Source organism: Ptychodera flava, chromosome 19 (genome assembly GCF_041260155.1).
Source record: "Ptychodera flava strain L36383 chromosome 19, AS_Pfla_20210202, whole genome shotgun sequence".
NCBI classification, from domain to species: Eukaryota; Metazoa; Hemichordata; class Enteropneusta; family Ptychoderidae; genus Ptychodera; species Ptychodera flava.
In genome coordinates this window covers 26011067-26027901 of record NC_091946.1, presented here as the reverse complement: position 1 = coordinate 26027901, position 16835 = coordinate 26011067, and the positions used below count along the sequence as shown (strand labels likewise).

Sequence of the window (16835 nt, the reverse complement as noted above, 5' to 3'; positions counted from 1 at the left end):
AGGATTAAAATCACTTAAGCAGTCAATGTAAGCAACAACTAAAGCGAGAAAGCAGGGATTGAGAAGTGCCGCTTTCAAAGTGTAGAAATAGCATGTAATCACGGCCAGAATCAATTTTGTGTAGTTCATATTCGATTATTAATGATATGTCCGTGCTTTTTTGTCACTTAAACGCAGGATGAATATTTCGTTACAAATGTTCATAATATGGACGATGATGGGAGAGTGACAGTGAAGGCGCTGAATTCATCCATAACAAATACGGTAACCATACCTACAGACGGCTTGCCGAGGGTAATCCAGGCCTTGTATAAAGAACAAATACCAGGTATGCTATTCTTTGTGGACGTTGGGCAGTCTGATCAAACAAAGAAAACGATATAATATTACTTCCGCAAAGTTCTCCGGCGAAGTTGCGGCAAACTTTGTCATCGATTTGTATATTTCAATGCGTCCTATACACATTATTTCATACTGTTTGGACGCTGTTACCATGACATAAGCCGCGGATTTGCTTCAACAAATGACCATGTCATAATTTTTTCAACTGTTGAACACATTGGTCATCGTCTGTATGCTAAAAAAATGCAAATAAAATCCAGTCTTTGTAAAAGTAGTCATTATGGCATGCAAATAATACATTAATTGATCTTGCTGTTAATAACACTTCATTGCATCTCACACGTTGGTGTATGTTTGATCAGCTCATTAAATACATGTACAGAAGTGTAGATCTGTTATCTGTCAGTGAACATTCAACTCACCACGAAGTGGGGGCGTTCTGCACAGTTTGTTGTTCCGCGGACAAACCGGAACTAAAGTACAAGGAAGTACAGAATCGCCATTTTATTACCTGTTCGAAAAACAATTTTCTGTTGAATGTTTCTCATTCTTTATCAATGAATTTTAGTTAATTCCGAGTCGAGTAAGGTGTCTTCGCAGTCTTGAAGCAATTTCCACCTCTAGCCCAAACAATCCCGGCGTACAATTATGTTTGTTTTATTTCAGAGTCGTGTAATATATATTGCGACCACGCCTGCGTGAAACACCCCAATGCCTCACTTGGATACCAATGTTTGTGCAGCCATGGTTACCACGTCGTTAGCAACCAAACAACAAAGTGCGCGCCTGGTAAGGGTGACCAACACATAGCAGTGATTCACTTTTAAATTAAAGTTTATGCCAAAACTGTCACAATTATTTTGTTTGCAATGGTCAACGTACTAGCAAGGGAGCGATATTTTTGTCGATTTTTGCACTGCGCATGTGCAGTAAAGATATGAGAAACGATCAGCTGAAGGCCCATGGATTTAAATATTGCACTGCATGCTATTGATGTATTACACTGAATGCCTTCTTTGTAACTTTATTACGATATGATAAAATCCCCATCCACATATCCTGGTGATACCGTGGACGAAATTAACCTTGTTAAACCAATACAAAATTTATGTTGTCTTCTTTTTTTTAGATGACCAAGTGATCACGCAGCCTGAAATGCTGGTGTACAACGCCACCCACATCGTGGGACTTCCCGGTAACTTTATCGATCTCCAGCCTGAGCTACTACGAGGCGTTACCGTGGTTTTGGAGGCTGCAAACGTTAGGGCCATTGATTTCAATCTCGAACGGCGCATGCTGTATTATGCCGACTCGCAGGGCGTACAAAGATTCTCGCTCGACGGAGAAAACAGTGTGCCAACAACAGTTGCTGAAGTTGACGGTACCATAAGTGGTGTGTGTTGACTTGTCAGTAGGGTACAGATGAACAGAACAAAATGGTCTGATATGGATGAAGTTGGAAATCCATCATACAGACAAAGAGACTGATAGACAAACCGATGGAAATGAGGACTAACAGTTTAAGAGAGTGACAGCCAGTCAAACAGAAATGAAAACAAATAATTTCATTTGCCGATTTTTACTTTGCCATTCTCTGTCATTGTATTTTTCAATGAAGAAAACTTTCTCTACCCCTGTTGAAGAGCTACGTTAAAAAGTCGTCTGACGAATTCTCACGAGTAGATAAAGTCGTCGCTGTTGCTCACCTTATGACAGGAGAAACGACAACAAACATACGTGATAAAAATAAGACTGATTCAATTCCACCATCAAGCTCTTTTAGATCTTGAATCGCAAGCGAAATCACCAGGAGTTATCGTGTCCCCTTTTTAGTCGGGATCAATTTTCAAAGAAATAGCGCCAGTTAACAGTATATTAACTTTTTTCCTTCTCACGCAGGGATCGCCGTGGATTGGATATCGTCCAATGTCTACTGGACAGACGAAGATGCCAAGACTATAACAGTGTCGACACATGATGGCGCTAGACACACAGAATTGGTTTCCTTGGCTGATGATGAGTTCCCGCTTGACATCGCGGTGGCACCACAGGAAAAGTGAGTATACATCTCATACTGTTACGTTGATAAGAGTAATTTAGGGCGTTGTCATGGTTTTCTTGCTTTACATATTCCTGGTTGCTTACTTTGCTTACGAAAACTATGATCGAAAACCATTCTAAGTTTGGGAAATCACAAGGTCACCTTGTAGCCTTACTGTCTTTGATACCAAGAATTCGAAATTGTCCTGTACATACTGATCCTATCGTTTGGTTCACGGTCTGAGATCAACGAATACTTCTCCACTAATGCAAAGAACAATCGATTATAGCCAGGCACGGAAGTTATATTTGAAATATAAACTGCCGTGCCTGGCTGTATTAGTATCTTTCACCGAATTCTAGTGTAAAATAAGGACAGTTGCTTTACCAAGTATCATGAACTAAATCTAATTTGAAGTTCAAAGTTGATTGCTAATAATACATCAATCAACTTTATTGTTAATCAATAACGTGGCAAAACCTGTGGAGGCAAAGAGTGATCGGTGAGGGCGCACAGCTAGTAACACGAGTCGCATCATCGGAAGAACCACAGAGGAACATAGACAGTCTATGTTTCTCTATGGAAGAACGAACTGGCTTTATCAAAGGATCAATGGTTGAAGGGTAATTTTTCTAAAGCACCGTCATATTGTTAAATACTGTTTCTGGTGTCAAAATCAGATCAGGGTAGCAAAAAATTGATTCTGCCCATTCTTCTCAAATTCATACAATTCGGTCTCTTCTCAGTCTTCTCTTTTACAGCACTTGGAAAAACACAGACAAAGCCAGTATAAGTGTTGGTGTGATTTACAGGGCGTATCTTGACGGCACAGGTCAGACTGCTTTGTTCACGGAGAACGACATGAGACCGACAAAACTGACGTTGGATTATCGAACCAGGAGGTAAAGATCGGGAGACATGAGAGAGACATGAGAGAGAGAGAGAGAGAGAGAGAGAGAGAGAGAGAGAGAGAGAGAGAGAGAGAGTTCATATTAAGCTCTAGAGTTATTTCTCCTATCGGTATTCAATATATTAATGCGAAAGTGGCGATTATATTTGCTTTGTAATAATAAAAAATGGAAACAAATACAGGCAAATTGTAAAATTAAACAGCAGGATGAAAAGATAAATAATTTAAAAGAAGATATATTTCGCTTTAAATGTGTCACAAAAGAACTGCAAACAGTATCACCTAGACCAATATTTAGCCCATTTCCAAAGCAAACACAACACACCTGAGATAAAATCACCCTCCCTGAAAACAAAACCGTTCAGTCTTGCCATACCTACGCAGCCAGAATTGTAATTACAGGACATGGCCTACAAAAGCCCCATATACATACATATATATATATATATATATATATATATATATATATATATATATATATATATATATATATATATATATATAACTTTTTAATGTTATTTCAGAGGTGTATACGCACACCTTGACTCTATCCACCACTGAGGCCACAGATCTGAAACATGACTGTATATATGTAGAAAGAGCTGTTCAGTGTTGAATTTTAGGCGCATATGGAAATTCGCAAGATTCCCTTTTCCATACTCGGAAATGACGTCTGTGGCATATTTAGCATATGAAAACCAAGCAAAATTCCCAGACCCTGTTAAATACCCGTGTACACAGAGCTGTGTCCAGCTATACGCCACAAGTAATAAAACAAAACGTTTCCATATCTTATCAACCGTTCACATTGTAATGCATACAGTACCTATATCTTTCTTCACTCCGCTGTATACAGGATCTTTTACCGGGGAATTTGCTTTTGTAGTTGTGAATAATCATTCTTCGGGCGTTGCATAATCTGATCGCCCTAATCTCTGACGTTATTTTATTCAGAATCGTTTTGTAAATGTTAACTTCAGTTGCCAATTTCAAGGTCGATGAAACGCGTACATTAATCAAAAGTTTGCTATTTTTTACGAAGATTCTGTTTTCTTTCAGGATTTATTGGATCGACAAGACAAATCAAGCTATTATATCAGATTCCTTTGACGGCAGTGACTTTGAAGTCAATTACACCTACTACAAAGCGTCCTTGACTTCTGTAACACTTTTTCAGGTAACCATGTACATGTCATCTTTTCGTCGCACGACATTCATCATTTACTAACGCGTATTTACCGACGGACAAACAGAGATTTCAGACGAGAGAGAGAGAGAGAGAGAGAGAGAGAGAGAGAGAGAGAGAGAGAGAGAGAGAGAGAGAGAGAGAGAGAGAGAGAGAGAGAGAGATTACGTATTACAGAAGGGAAGATGTAGACGCTAGTCATAACGATCGCTTTGGAATGATGAAGAGTGCAGACATTATCCATAATCTACATTACCTGGTAACATTAGGCTAAGCTACAGTAGGTAACTCAAATGCTACATGGCTATATGCATGAACAAATCCTTCCCTTCGTTCTGCAGAGTTACCTCTATTGGACGGACCAATCTGTTGGTGCCATCAAGGCCAAAGCTGTGAACTTGGAATATGGTGGCACTTTGGTTCGATCTGTGTCCATCACTGGGAATCCGACGCATCTGATTATGTTTGATGAAAGCAGACAACCAAAGGACATCTCTGGTAGGTTTGACTTGCGTTACCTCAATGCTGGCATTGAACTCAAGTCCTATGTTTGGCGTTTCCCCGCATGGTCGTGTAGTAAGCTTGCTGCGACTGTGTGCGTCGCACATACTGACAAATGGATGAAGCTCTACCGTAACGGTTGTCAAAACGAAACGTTCATCCCTTAATTAGTGAGCTCTTATATAAAGACGGCAGGTATTCGGTTCGTTTTCTTTTGTATGCCTATAGAAACTCGATTTCGGACAAAAAACAAAAAAAGACAAACCAGAAAACAAAAAAACCACACCAAAAAAACCCCGTTTCGTAACATAATTGTGTGTGTGTATATATATATATATATATATATATATATATATATATATATATATATATATATATATATATATATCATATTCAATTAATTAACCGCCTGTTTGCTGTTTTTTTTTGGCAGCGCCATGTTATATGAATGACTGCAGTGGTATCTGCTTGACAAATTCATCCGCATCTTATTGTGTCGCTGGAGAGGGTTTTACGACGAAGGCTCCAACAAAAACAGTGGAAGGAGGCTCCGATCGAAATCCAACTCCCGACACAGGTGAAGAAACGACGACGACGGTAGCTTCGACAAGCCCAGAATACGGTGCATTGACGACAGAGAAGGCGGTGACATCGATCGTGTCCGGGGAACCGTTTAACGGCACTGACACATCAGAGTATAGAGACATGTACAATGTAACGCAGACTAGCTCTCAAACGGCGCTGTTCACCACCAATGGATACACTACTGGCTTGTCGAACACCCAGAAAACACCAGTTATTCAGACGGACGACACTGAAACGGATGTTGCAACTGCTGGTGCCACTCAGGATGCCGGGAGGTCGACCAACTCTCCTATTTCAAATTTCACCACTACCCAAGTAAACAACGTGACTTTGGATGCCGAGTCGGAGGATGTGAACAGGTCCTCGATGACAACTTCGCTGAGCTCAACAGCGACTACAGCACAGGAAAGTACCGGACCCAACACTACACAACAGACTACCTTGACTTCAGGGATGCTGACGACAACCTCCGAGAGTCAGTCAACTCTTACGGCGGATGGATCTCTGTCCTCCGAAGTCATGAATGAGAACGACACGACAATCACGACAGGACAATCCGAAACAAATGGTACTTTACCGATCGCGACATCTTCACTGACACCGATACGACCAACTCTATCGGTCCCCAGGCCAACACCACTGAAAACGCCTGATTCGAAAACGTCTGATCCGACATATGTGACGACGCTAGAATTGAGAACCGAAAACGCAACGTCGTCGACGAAAGTTCGTTCGACAATGGCGACGACAAATTCATCAACAGTGACGGAAACGGCCGAGGCGACAGTGATATCAACTGTGGAGAAAACAACAGCACAGCCAACAACGATACTATCCACTACACCTGCAACATCCAAAGTGTCCACAACAGCGCCACCAACATCAGGAATGACACAGCCTCAAACAATACCACAGCAGCAAACTGCGACACAAACCACTCTACCCGCAACATCCAATGAGACAAAAATGGCGCCATCAACATCAGGAATGACTCTAACACAGCCCGTAACAACACGATTTCAGACAAGTACAACGATAGAGGGAACGACCGTTATTTCAACGTCGGTACCGAGAAGTACACGCTTGCCAGTAACGACAGAAAACCGATTGACAACAAAAGGTAAGAGTTGTAGAAAGATAATTTCCCTCAAATCTTATCATACAAATCGGTCGAAATCGCTACATTTGTCCTACACGCAAGTAAAAGCTTCAACTGTCGATCGGATGCGAGCATCACGCTGCTCCTTTTCACCACTCAATCGGTACAACGTACCCAAAAGTGACATACCTCACATACTTATTATTGTAATTTCAGATACCGAGCCGCCGTTTGTTGAAAATTGCGATTCTGTTTTCACCATCGAAACAACGAGCATACCAGTCGCTGTCGTCCCATCAGCAGGTCCCAGGTTTATCGATTCAGTGGACGGCGTTGTCAACAGCAATGCCAATCCGAGCCAATTGGACAGATGGGGACTGAGTGAAATAATATTCCAAGGCTGTGATTCGTCCGGTAACTGTGCCATGTGCAATACCTCGGCAAATGTTATTGGTAAGGTCTTTTGGAACAAGAATACCCTTCAGAAAGTAATAAATGCTACTCGGTGAATCAGATGCTGTACACGATTCATTCATTCATCCATGATTTTATTCCCGGAGAACGTCGTTGTTCTCGCCTATATTTGATTTTTCCTGGTGTTTCCTAGGTGCTTTATCTCAAAATGCGAACATCACCAATAAACTAGAATGGATCGAATACTTTCATGACATGCATACTTTCATACTGGCAAGTACATACATACATACATACATACATACATACATACATACATACATACATACATACATACACCAGACAGACAGACAGACGTGACAGACAAATTAACTAACAAACAAACAGAAAACGTTATCATCTCCCATCAAAATTACAAAATATCAATCATTCTAAAGGTATTGAGTGTTTTTATTCTGCCTACAGTTCCCCGTTGCCGGGATCTTCAACCACCAGAAAACGGTGGATTGGAATGTAATGTTGAGGACAATAACGTTGGCAGTAGGAACGTCTGCTCAGTCGTCTGTTTCGAAGGTTATGGACAGCCCATTGGCCTACAACAAGAATGGAGTTGTTACACAGACTCGGGCGATGGACTGTGGACACCTGGTAGAGTCATGCCGCCCTGTCAAGGTAAAGCTCGACTTCCATGCCATATCCTAACGATTTCATGCACTCATTACTATACTCCATACATGAACATAATGTTTGTAAATTTACAAATTCCTGTTAAATGTCAAAGGGTACCTTCTCAGTCCAAGAGAATCAATGCTGCAGCCGAATTACCGTTGCCACTGTACTTTAGTTTACGTCTCAAGGGTTCAGTATGACTGTGGCAAATGATAAAAATTTCAACACTTTATTAGTAATACTTTTCATGATTTATCAAATGGCGCTCCCTTGCGAACTTCTCTGTGCCTGTTCGGCAAGAATTACCATGGAAACAGCGACGAATAGCGTTATCATTGGTGTCACGATCGCGCCACAAACTCTTCTTTTGTGTGACGTAGCTGTCCAAACAAATGTATGTTTCTCTAAAATATAAGCTAAAGTCGCCTTCGAAGTTACTGATCATTAATAAAAACCTCTGATTTCTGGTTTTCGTTTCTAGCTAAATCCACAGTCTGGTCATCAGGTCTGAAACTGGTAACACCTCTTATCTACATTGTTTGATAAAAAGCATGATTTTTCTATTCTCGATTTTCAGAGTTGACGCCACTAAAGGCTGTTTTCACTGCCAGCTTCCCGTTCCTGGGGCCCGCCTTCGACAACATAGAGGGCGCCAATTCGTTCCGGGAAGTGTTCACGAACAATTTGGTGGACGCCCTTTCAGCGTGTCGTGGACATGAGTGTACAGTAACCTTTGATAATCGGGGAGCCAGGAGACGGAGAGCAGTCACGGAAACTTGGACCAGGATCTTCCGAAGGGACACAGCCAGTGTATCGCTGAATTTCACATTAGAAGCGCAAATGTGAGTTTCTCTCTATTATTCATTCATTGCAGCAATGTGAGAGAACACATCAAATTGATTGTTCGTATAGAAAAAACGCAAAAGAAATCACAAAACTTATTAACCTCAGAAACAAAAAGGTTCTTAGATGTGTTATGCAATTATTTGAGGTGGAAGAAAATACATATAACAATTTAATCTGAAAGGAAGAAAGAAATAAGTTTTAAACTACACCAAAGAACGCACTAATAAACTTACTATTGAACACGACATCAACGCAATGTTGAATTTCGAGACACTAGTTTTTACTCGAAATATTGACGATACAATTACTATAGAGTTGAAATCGAACGTTTGAACGGTATTGCTGTTCATTCTTGTTTAATTAAAATGTGAAATGTGATTGAAAAGTGGTAATGTCGCCCTTGATTTTGAACGCCAATATTCTTCTACCGTTGCAGCAACGATACGACATCTCTGAATACCACGGATGAGCTGTCGGCGTTTAACTCCCTGAAAGATGGCCTACAATCCTCGCTCGAGGACGTGCTTGCTTCACCGAGCAGCTTGGACATCGAAGTGGACGGGCACAGCTACACCCTTGACGCACAAAACGTCGCCGTTACCGAGGTTGTCCTGGCTTGCTCCGCCGGAGAAATATCCCTTGGAGACGGCTCTTGCGGTAAATATCGCTCGCGATGAGATTCTTGTAACTAATGTACAAGTGTCCCAGCTGGTGTTTGTTATAGTGGTTCTTTTTTTCCAAGATGCCATTTTCGATGATTTCGATAGAGGCGAGATGGTGAATGCACAGAGTGATGTGATCATATAACGACAAAAGCACGCAAGGCATTGACACTGACGCAATATTCACAATGAAAGAAAACAAAATACATGCGCGATTCCTGTAACCCGCCGTACCCTATTTAATTTCCCAATTTAAACTTCGTTTTTTTTTTCACATTTTCAAAACCAACATGAACATTGACCCCTCTTTCGCTCTATGATGGTTTGCAGAGGACAAGAACATAAAAAAATAATATAAAATTCTGGCAGACCCACGCAATACCTGAGTCGGAGCCACTTTGCTTACAAGAACACATTATGTTTTCTTGTAGGCCTATTGCGTTACCGTCGTCTTACCTTTCAATATATATGTGAATTCTGTAAGAGTTTGCATCGAAATGCGAGTGACGACATTTTAAGTTTCCCGCCCTTTCTGTATGACTGCAGTAGAAGCGTGCACTTTTAGTTCAGGCTCTAGCATACACTATGGAATATTGTTTGATGCAAACAACCCCTTTTAACATCTTTTAAACAGAACTCATCTTTTTTCTGCTTTCCCTTAACAGCTTCTTGTCCCAGAGGCACACGCACCGACCTTCAGGCCAACTCTTGTTCGTTGTGTCCAGAAGACACTTATCAATCTGAAAGTTCCCAGCTTGATTGCCAACCATGCCCAACTGGGCACACGACCATAGGTGCCGGAAGTGACGACGAGTCACTATGTCTTGGTAAGTAGTGACGCTTCACTTCAGTGGAGGAAATTATCGGTCCACACCCTTTCCCGCCTTTTTAGCGGTAACTAGTACTTTGTCAGTATTGCTATGGGGAAATTGAGCGTACGGTCTAACAGAGAATATATGAACATATGTCACTCACTGAATATTTGGAAAGCTTACAATGTAATGAGCGACACCTATTTATTTTGCTTAATTATCTTGCGATTGTCTTTAATTTAATGATGTCAGCTGGATTGCAGCCCCCTTAATTTACACTTGCATAGCCCTTATATGAGACCACGGCCATAGGGTCAGTATCATAGAAAATTTCATTGGTTCAAAATGTACCTCGAAACAGTCTTAAAATCTGCCAATAGCATAGCCCGAGTAAAAAACCGCACCCTTTCATGATGTCAATGAAGTTATGCTGCACACACATATGATAGTTTGTCAGCTGGAAATTTTGGCGAGAAAATGCAACTGCCTAAATTAATACAAGACCTTTGCTAGCTCTATTTGAATATTCATAAATTGTCAATTGTTGCAAGGGAAATGTCTAATACAATAGACCCTTTTCATAAGTCTAGCGCCCTCCTGTGGCCACTTAGTCTGGTTCCCTGACCCATTTCCCCGGTAGAGGGCGTGGGGAAATATAGGGTCAGGTACCGGGTAGCCATCTTGAACAGAATTTTGTTCAAGATGGCGGAGGTTAGTCACCTGACAGAACATGCTACAACAAATATGGCTGCGCTATGAAAACGCCGGTCAAAATTCGACTGGATCAGAATTATGTTCGAACACTGGTATCTGAACCAAAAAAATTGGCACACGAGACGGGAAACATAAACTGAAAGGATTAATCCAGAAGTACGGGGAAATAGAGATGATTGAAGGCTGGCTGTGATATCGCAGCAGTACTTGTTGCGTGTATCGAACGCGCTAGGGTCATTGAGGTCATCGCCGACTGTGGCGTGACCGCAATGACCCGAGCACGTTCGATACACGCCACAAGTACTGCTGCAATATCACAGCTAATTGAAAGCAAATTTTATTGGAACTGTGAACGAGGATTGATTTCGATGGATAGAATGGAGTCCGAATTTCGTGAAAAATGCCAGGCATCATGTCGACGTTCTAAAAGAGGTTTAAGAGGTGTGCTAAATCACAGTGGCTAAATCATGGAGGTAGAAAGTCTTTCTTTCTACCTCCACGGCTTTGTGGTACAAACAAGAAGTTGGTGTCAAGTGAGCCTGAAAGTGCGAAACCCAAGAAAGATGAGAAAAAGTTACAAGTGTTACTTTCATCCAATCACAGCTTGTTTTATTTTAACCCAATAGCGTCCATGTTTACATTAGCCGGTACCTGACCCTATATTTCCCCACGCCCTCTACCGGGGAAATGGGTCAGGGAACCAGACGAGTGGCCACTGTGAATTTGAAGTCAAGGCGAGGCCACTTGGGAAAACTCTCCAGCCCCTGCCCAGGGTTTTCCCCAGTGGCCTCGCTTTGATAACAAATTCACAGTGGCCATAGGAGGGCGCCAGACTTATGAAAGGGGTCAATAGCTCCACGCACATATGTACAGCAGTACAGTGAAATGAAAATGGTAAGATGTTGATGATCTTTATTTCAATTGAGCTATGCCGCCAAATGGATTTCCCTCTTTCTGCCATGCATTCTGAAAACCCCTGAGCTTCACCACAACATGTGCAGTCAGTATATACCAGCTGCGCCAACTGCTTCCATCCAAAGTGTTCGATTTCCCTTACCGACAGAAATTTGCGGACCAGGGTCCCAGTCATTCTATGGATTCCAGCCTTGTTCCCTGTGCCCCGTGGGATACTTCAAACCGAACACATCGTCCGAGTGGTGTAGTCCCTGCTCCGATGATTTGACCACTCGCAGCGAGGGAGCGACTTCCGAAGACAGTTGCAGACATCTGGGTATGCTCTTCTGCTTGAGAATGTTGGATTCTTATTAGCGTCAAGAATGTTCTATAATGTGACCCGTGAAGAGTACATCAAATTTGTAGATGTAACCAAAAGACAAAAGGATCAACCTAGGTTTTGATTTCGTCTGAGCCGCCATTTCGGCCTACAAACTGTTTCTACAGGATTTTACTTGATGCTCTTTAGAAGCGGAAGCATGAAAAACCGAATTGTATTGTGGATTACCGAGAACAGTTTGTCCCTGAAAGGGAAATAATGCAAGCGTGATCTGGGTCGCTAATCTTCGCATTGAGCTCACCATAAATTTCGTGATCTTCCGTACATCTTTTATTAGCTTTCGTTTCGTCAGAGACTCGTACAATGGTAACACCATAAACCATCGACATTCAAACTTTTCTGATGATACTAATAATTTTGATTATTTATTTTCTTATGGTTAGGATCATCTACACAGAATAATAGACTTGCTGTTATTTACTTTGTGACGGCGGTATCACTGGGTGTTATCGGTATAATTATACTGATCATAATTGTAGCGATTTTGGCACTTCGGAAGAGGTAATCATATTTAATACTTTGATAAATTTCTATTTTCCAGTTTGTCCAAACAGACGAGTTCATCAACCTCAACATCCTAGATTGGAAGATCCGTCGCTCGAGGGCGCTGTCTACGCTCCCCTCTCTTCGGATCCTTCAGTCTAACACCATCTTCATCGTGTAAACACCGTGAACGTGGCGGTTAACCTGGCTTCTTGAAAACTACTATTTGTGTTACAGTTGGTTTGTGATAGAGAAGTTGTAAGAAATTTTGAAAATGATAAAGAATGGATGTTGTGTTTTTGTATTTCGGAGGGGTAACTGTAGTCCGATTGTTCGACTAATCATTGAATATTGTCAGTAAAAAAAAGTTGTATCTTACTTGAATCATAAATGTAGACATACATCATCTTAATCTGCAGAGGTTACAGCTTTTCCAACATGCCCGTTCACAATAATTACTTCAGAAAATTATCCACTTCCAAAGTTTGCTTGTACGTTTCTCTTTTCAGACGATGGAGAACACCAAAACCACCGCCTGACGAAGACGCAAATCCACTCCAAAACCAACTTATTCTTGAAGAGGTCATGGACATGAAAACCACATATTTGCAGAGATCCGCAGAGTCAGGAGTGGGGAGGAATGGTCATTACTATGATACTATCAACAGCATCGATGACGTTTTGTCGACTGAACTCACTGGAAACGGGCAGGTGAGACAGGTTAGATTTCGAGAGGCGCCCTCTATAATATCGTCAGGTACTGTTGATGCTATTTTCAAGCCAATACACAGTCCCATCGACGAGGGCAAGGATGAGACCGGAAGCGACAGCGCCAGTGTTGTTGAACATGACACAACAGACGACACATTTATACCAGATGGTCTGCAGGAAGGATTCAGGCACGAGCAAAGAAACACTAGACCACGATATCCGACTGAATTCCATCCAATCAAAAATAGGGAACTCCATGATATTGGAGAGCGCCCTCTACTGCGAAATGAAGATACACCAGAGACAGAAGAAGAGGAAATTCCTGGCGAAAGCGATGAACTAGACCCTAACCAGATTCCGTCTTTTAACACGGTTTTAGAAAAGGTCATAGCCGCGCGACATGAACAATACAGTTATGCAAATAGTTATCCGCCCGTCGATTATGACGACACGTACCTTGACGCCGTCCTGTCCAATCCGTATACAGAAGACGATCCCAACCTGGGCGACATGACCAACGCCGACGACCATACGCCCTGGACGGGCAATTTTCAACTACGTACCCCGACACCGGAGAATGTACTACAGTCACAAGATCAACATAATGAGTACCAGTTTGGCAGAGATCTACTTCATGAAATGCAACTTGCCTACACAGGCGACAATGAAGCGACGGACAATATTATCATCGTCTAATTCCCAATCTTCTATTTACACAACGTACGCATTCGGATATAGTAAAATCAATAACGATAAAAAAATCATCAAAAATATGTATGTATGTATGTATGTATGTATGTATGTATGTATGTATGTATGTATGTATGTACGTATGTATGTAAGTATACTATTATCATGTACATATTGTAAAACTGATTTACTCAGAGCAAGGCGAAATGTTTAGTTTGTATTTAATTACATACAGTTATCTGTTCGCATGTATAAAACTACAGTTAATCGAATGGAATTCGACGTCTTTCATAAAACATGTATGCAATCAGGATCACTTCAAGACTGTAAGATCCAGCGCTCGAGTGTGCTCCCTACGCTCTTAGTTAGCGTAGGGAGCGCCCTCGGGCGAAGCAACTTCCAGTCTAGGTCAATGCATGTTTTTCGTTCAACAATTTTTAATCTCACCGTTCATGTTAATTATGTAAATTATAAAATCGTGTGACTTTAGCTTCTAGCATTTTACCAGAAATTACCATTTACATATGGTTGGTGATGTCACGTACTGAACTAGACAAATCACATACCACAATCCTTGAAGTATCGTCTCCCAGGTTGTGCTAAGTTGCCTTATTTAGTATGCAGATTTAAGCTGAATGTCAAAATCTAAAACAGTGCCTTCAACACACTTCAATCGAAATAAGTATATCATCGACTCATACTCTGAGTGGTGTTCCCCTTTGGTGAGAGATTACACATTTTTGCCTTTTGTCTTGTTTACCGCCACAAATGCAACCATGTATATTTATCATAACGAATGACATGCATATTTTGAGAATACACTCATCACCCATTTTGATGCAACGTTTTGACGTAGATATTCTTTACATATGTGATAACATTGCAACGGCTAGAATTCATTTTTGAATATCCAAAGTTTTTCCTTTCAAGTTTGGAAGCCTATATCCTAGACTTAAGGATCTGTTCCGAGTAGAATCAACAACATTTTGATTTACAGGCAATTTTTTGTTTGTTATTTGTTTGTTTGTCTGTTGTTTGTTTGTTCGTTCGTTCGTTCGGTCGGTCGTTTGTGTGTTTGCATGTGTACTTGACAATTATATCGAGATTACCTGAAAGCAGAAATAATCTGTTTATGAACGTTCCATCCCAGTACTTGTTCAGTTACGGTTAACCTTATATGGACAGCCCTCTAGAAGGAAAAAAAAACAGAGTATTTGCGGTCTGCGCATTTGATTAATATCGTGCTGGCGCGGTAACTTTCGTCCCACTAAGATTCCCTCGACCACGTCGTAGCTGGTCAGTTTACCTAACTACATGTACTTCACGTCTTTAAGACGCAACGCCAGACTGCGACAAAGAGACACGGTTTGTCGTGTATGGCAGCAAACGTCAAAAAGGCGGAGGGTATAAGGAAATAAGACCTGATAAAAAAAGCTCGTATTGTAAAATATTTTCAAAGGCTATTTACAGATTGAAGCCGGTTCTTTTTTACCATGATAGGTTGTAGCTAAATTAAAATATACAGATATCTTTCTTAAAGTTCATTTAAATATAGATGGAGATATTTTGAAAGTTTTTAAAGAGTGATTCAAGTTTAAAATTATTTATACAAAGAACTGATTTGTTCAATAGATTTACGATTATATTCTTCTAAAATTTGCTGTACAGAAATCATTTACAATACAAGGCATGACATTATGATGGAGGTATGAATAAAGGTGTTTTGGAGTGGTTTCGCGTCCACTATCGAATTATAGACCTTGACTGTCCGGCGCCAGGCGGGAACATTTGCGAATTGCCGTTTGCAACAGATTTCCAGTCCACTTAGAACACGATCGGAGTTAATTTGGGATAATTGAATGGTTAAGTAATGTCGGTTTATGCAAATGTAAGCTTATCTGCTTTTCTCTTTAAGAGTGCACTTATTTTTATGAGTAATTTGTAACATTGCAACAACGAACTATAGGTCACCCAAGATTTTTGAGAAATTGGAAAAATATAAAGATCCAATTCTCCAATATTAGTTCCAATCGTGATAAGGGTGGAAACATTTCTTCTATGTTTCTTTCATTTACATTGTTGTTTTTTTCACATTGATTTTAAAAACTGTTCATCATAAAACCGTGTTTTATGATGCAATTAAAGTTTGAATTTTACTTAATAATGAAATCATATCTTTTATTTTTTTTTGTATGCATGAATTAACTGTTAGAAATCTGTTACTGTTAATCAGCCCGATATTTTCTGCTTTGTAGCCTGCATAAAAAGTCCCATCGCTTTTTCCAATCACAAGGCTAGAAACGAGCATTAACTGCTATGGATTGGCAATTAATTCCGAACTGTTAGAATAAGATTTTCGGAAAGGTTTAGAAAATTTCAGATATCTCTCCTGTTTGAGAAAATGCTTACTGACGAGCACTCAGTGCTACACAAGAAGTCGCTCAGACACGGTGAGTGATCTGTATACCAAATTGTACACAAATGTTATGGCCTTCGCATCTAGAAAAATGTCAACTATTTTTTTTCGTGTTTTGCATTGAGTGCATTGCTGTGCATGAAATACATTCCTAGCCAAACATATACAAGGCTACCCCTCTCTTTAATATCTCAATATTCCTGCTTTTGTGCAAGTTACTTCATTGCAAAGCCATCGAAAGTCAGAGATTTCAGGAAACATCTACTTTACTATATATATTAACAGAATTTGACGTGTCTTTCTGTTGCTGCTGAGATAATTTTGATCAAGACGTCATGGATATTTGCGCTGATGTTTGGTCATGGTGACTTGTTAAACCATGAAATTTATATTCAAGAAGAAACTGACGTCTTCTCGTCCAGCTAAGTTCGGCATTATTTCTTGTTGGTCAAACATTCCT

At 40.6% G+C, this 16835-nt stretch overlaps 1 protein-coding gene across 1 annotated transcript in view; it reads left to right on the top strand.

Annotated features, from left to right (window-relative positions):
• Positions 1 to 15690, top strand: part of LOC139119082 (uncharacterized) — a 37942-nt gene extending 22252 nt beyond the window's left edge. The window contains exons 6-21 of the mRNA XM_070682709.1: positions 178 to 328; positions 1009 to 1131; positions 1472 to 1735; positions 2242 to 2398; positions 3130 to 3285; positions 4353 to 4470; positions 4821 to 4977; positions 5414 to 6685; positions 6881 to 7117; positions 7544 to 7750; positions 8325 to 8589; positions 9030 to 9250; positions 9921 to 10082; positions 11845 to 12012; positions 12459 to 12576; positions 13068 to 15690. Coding sequence (XP_070538810.1) covers positions 178 to 328; positions 1009 to 1131; positions 1472 to 1735; positions 2242 to 2398; positions 3130 to 3285; positions 4353 to 4470; positions 4821 to 4977; positions 5414 to 6685; positions 6881 to 7117; positions 7544 to 7750; positions 8325 to 8589; positions 9030 to 9250; positions 9921 to 10082; positions 11845 to 12012; positions 12459 to 12576; positions 13068 to 13965 — 4674 coding nt within the window. The 3' untranslated portion in view covers positions 13966 to 15690. The remainder of the gene's footprint in view (positions 1 to 177; positions 329 to 1008; positions 1132 to 1471; positions 1736 to 2241; positions 2399 to 3129; positions 3286 to 4352; positions 4471 to 4820; positions 4978 to 5413; positions 6686 to 6880; positions 7118 to 7543; positions 7751 to 8324; positions 8590 to 9029; positions 9251 to 9920; positions 10083 to 11844; positions 12013 to 12458; positions 12577 to 13067) is intronic.
• The last annotated feature ends 1145 nt before the right edge of the window (positions 15691 to 16835 follow it).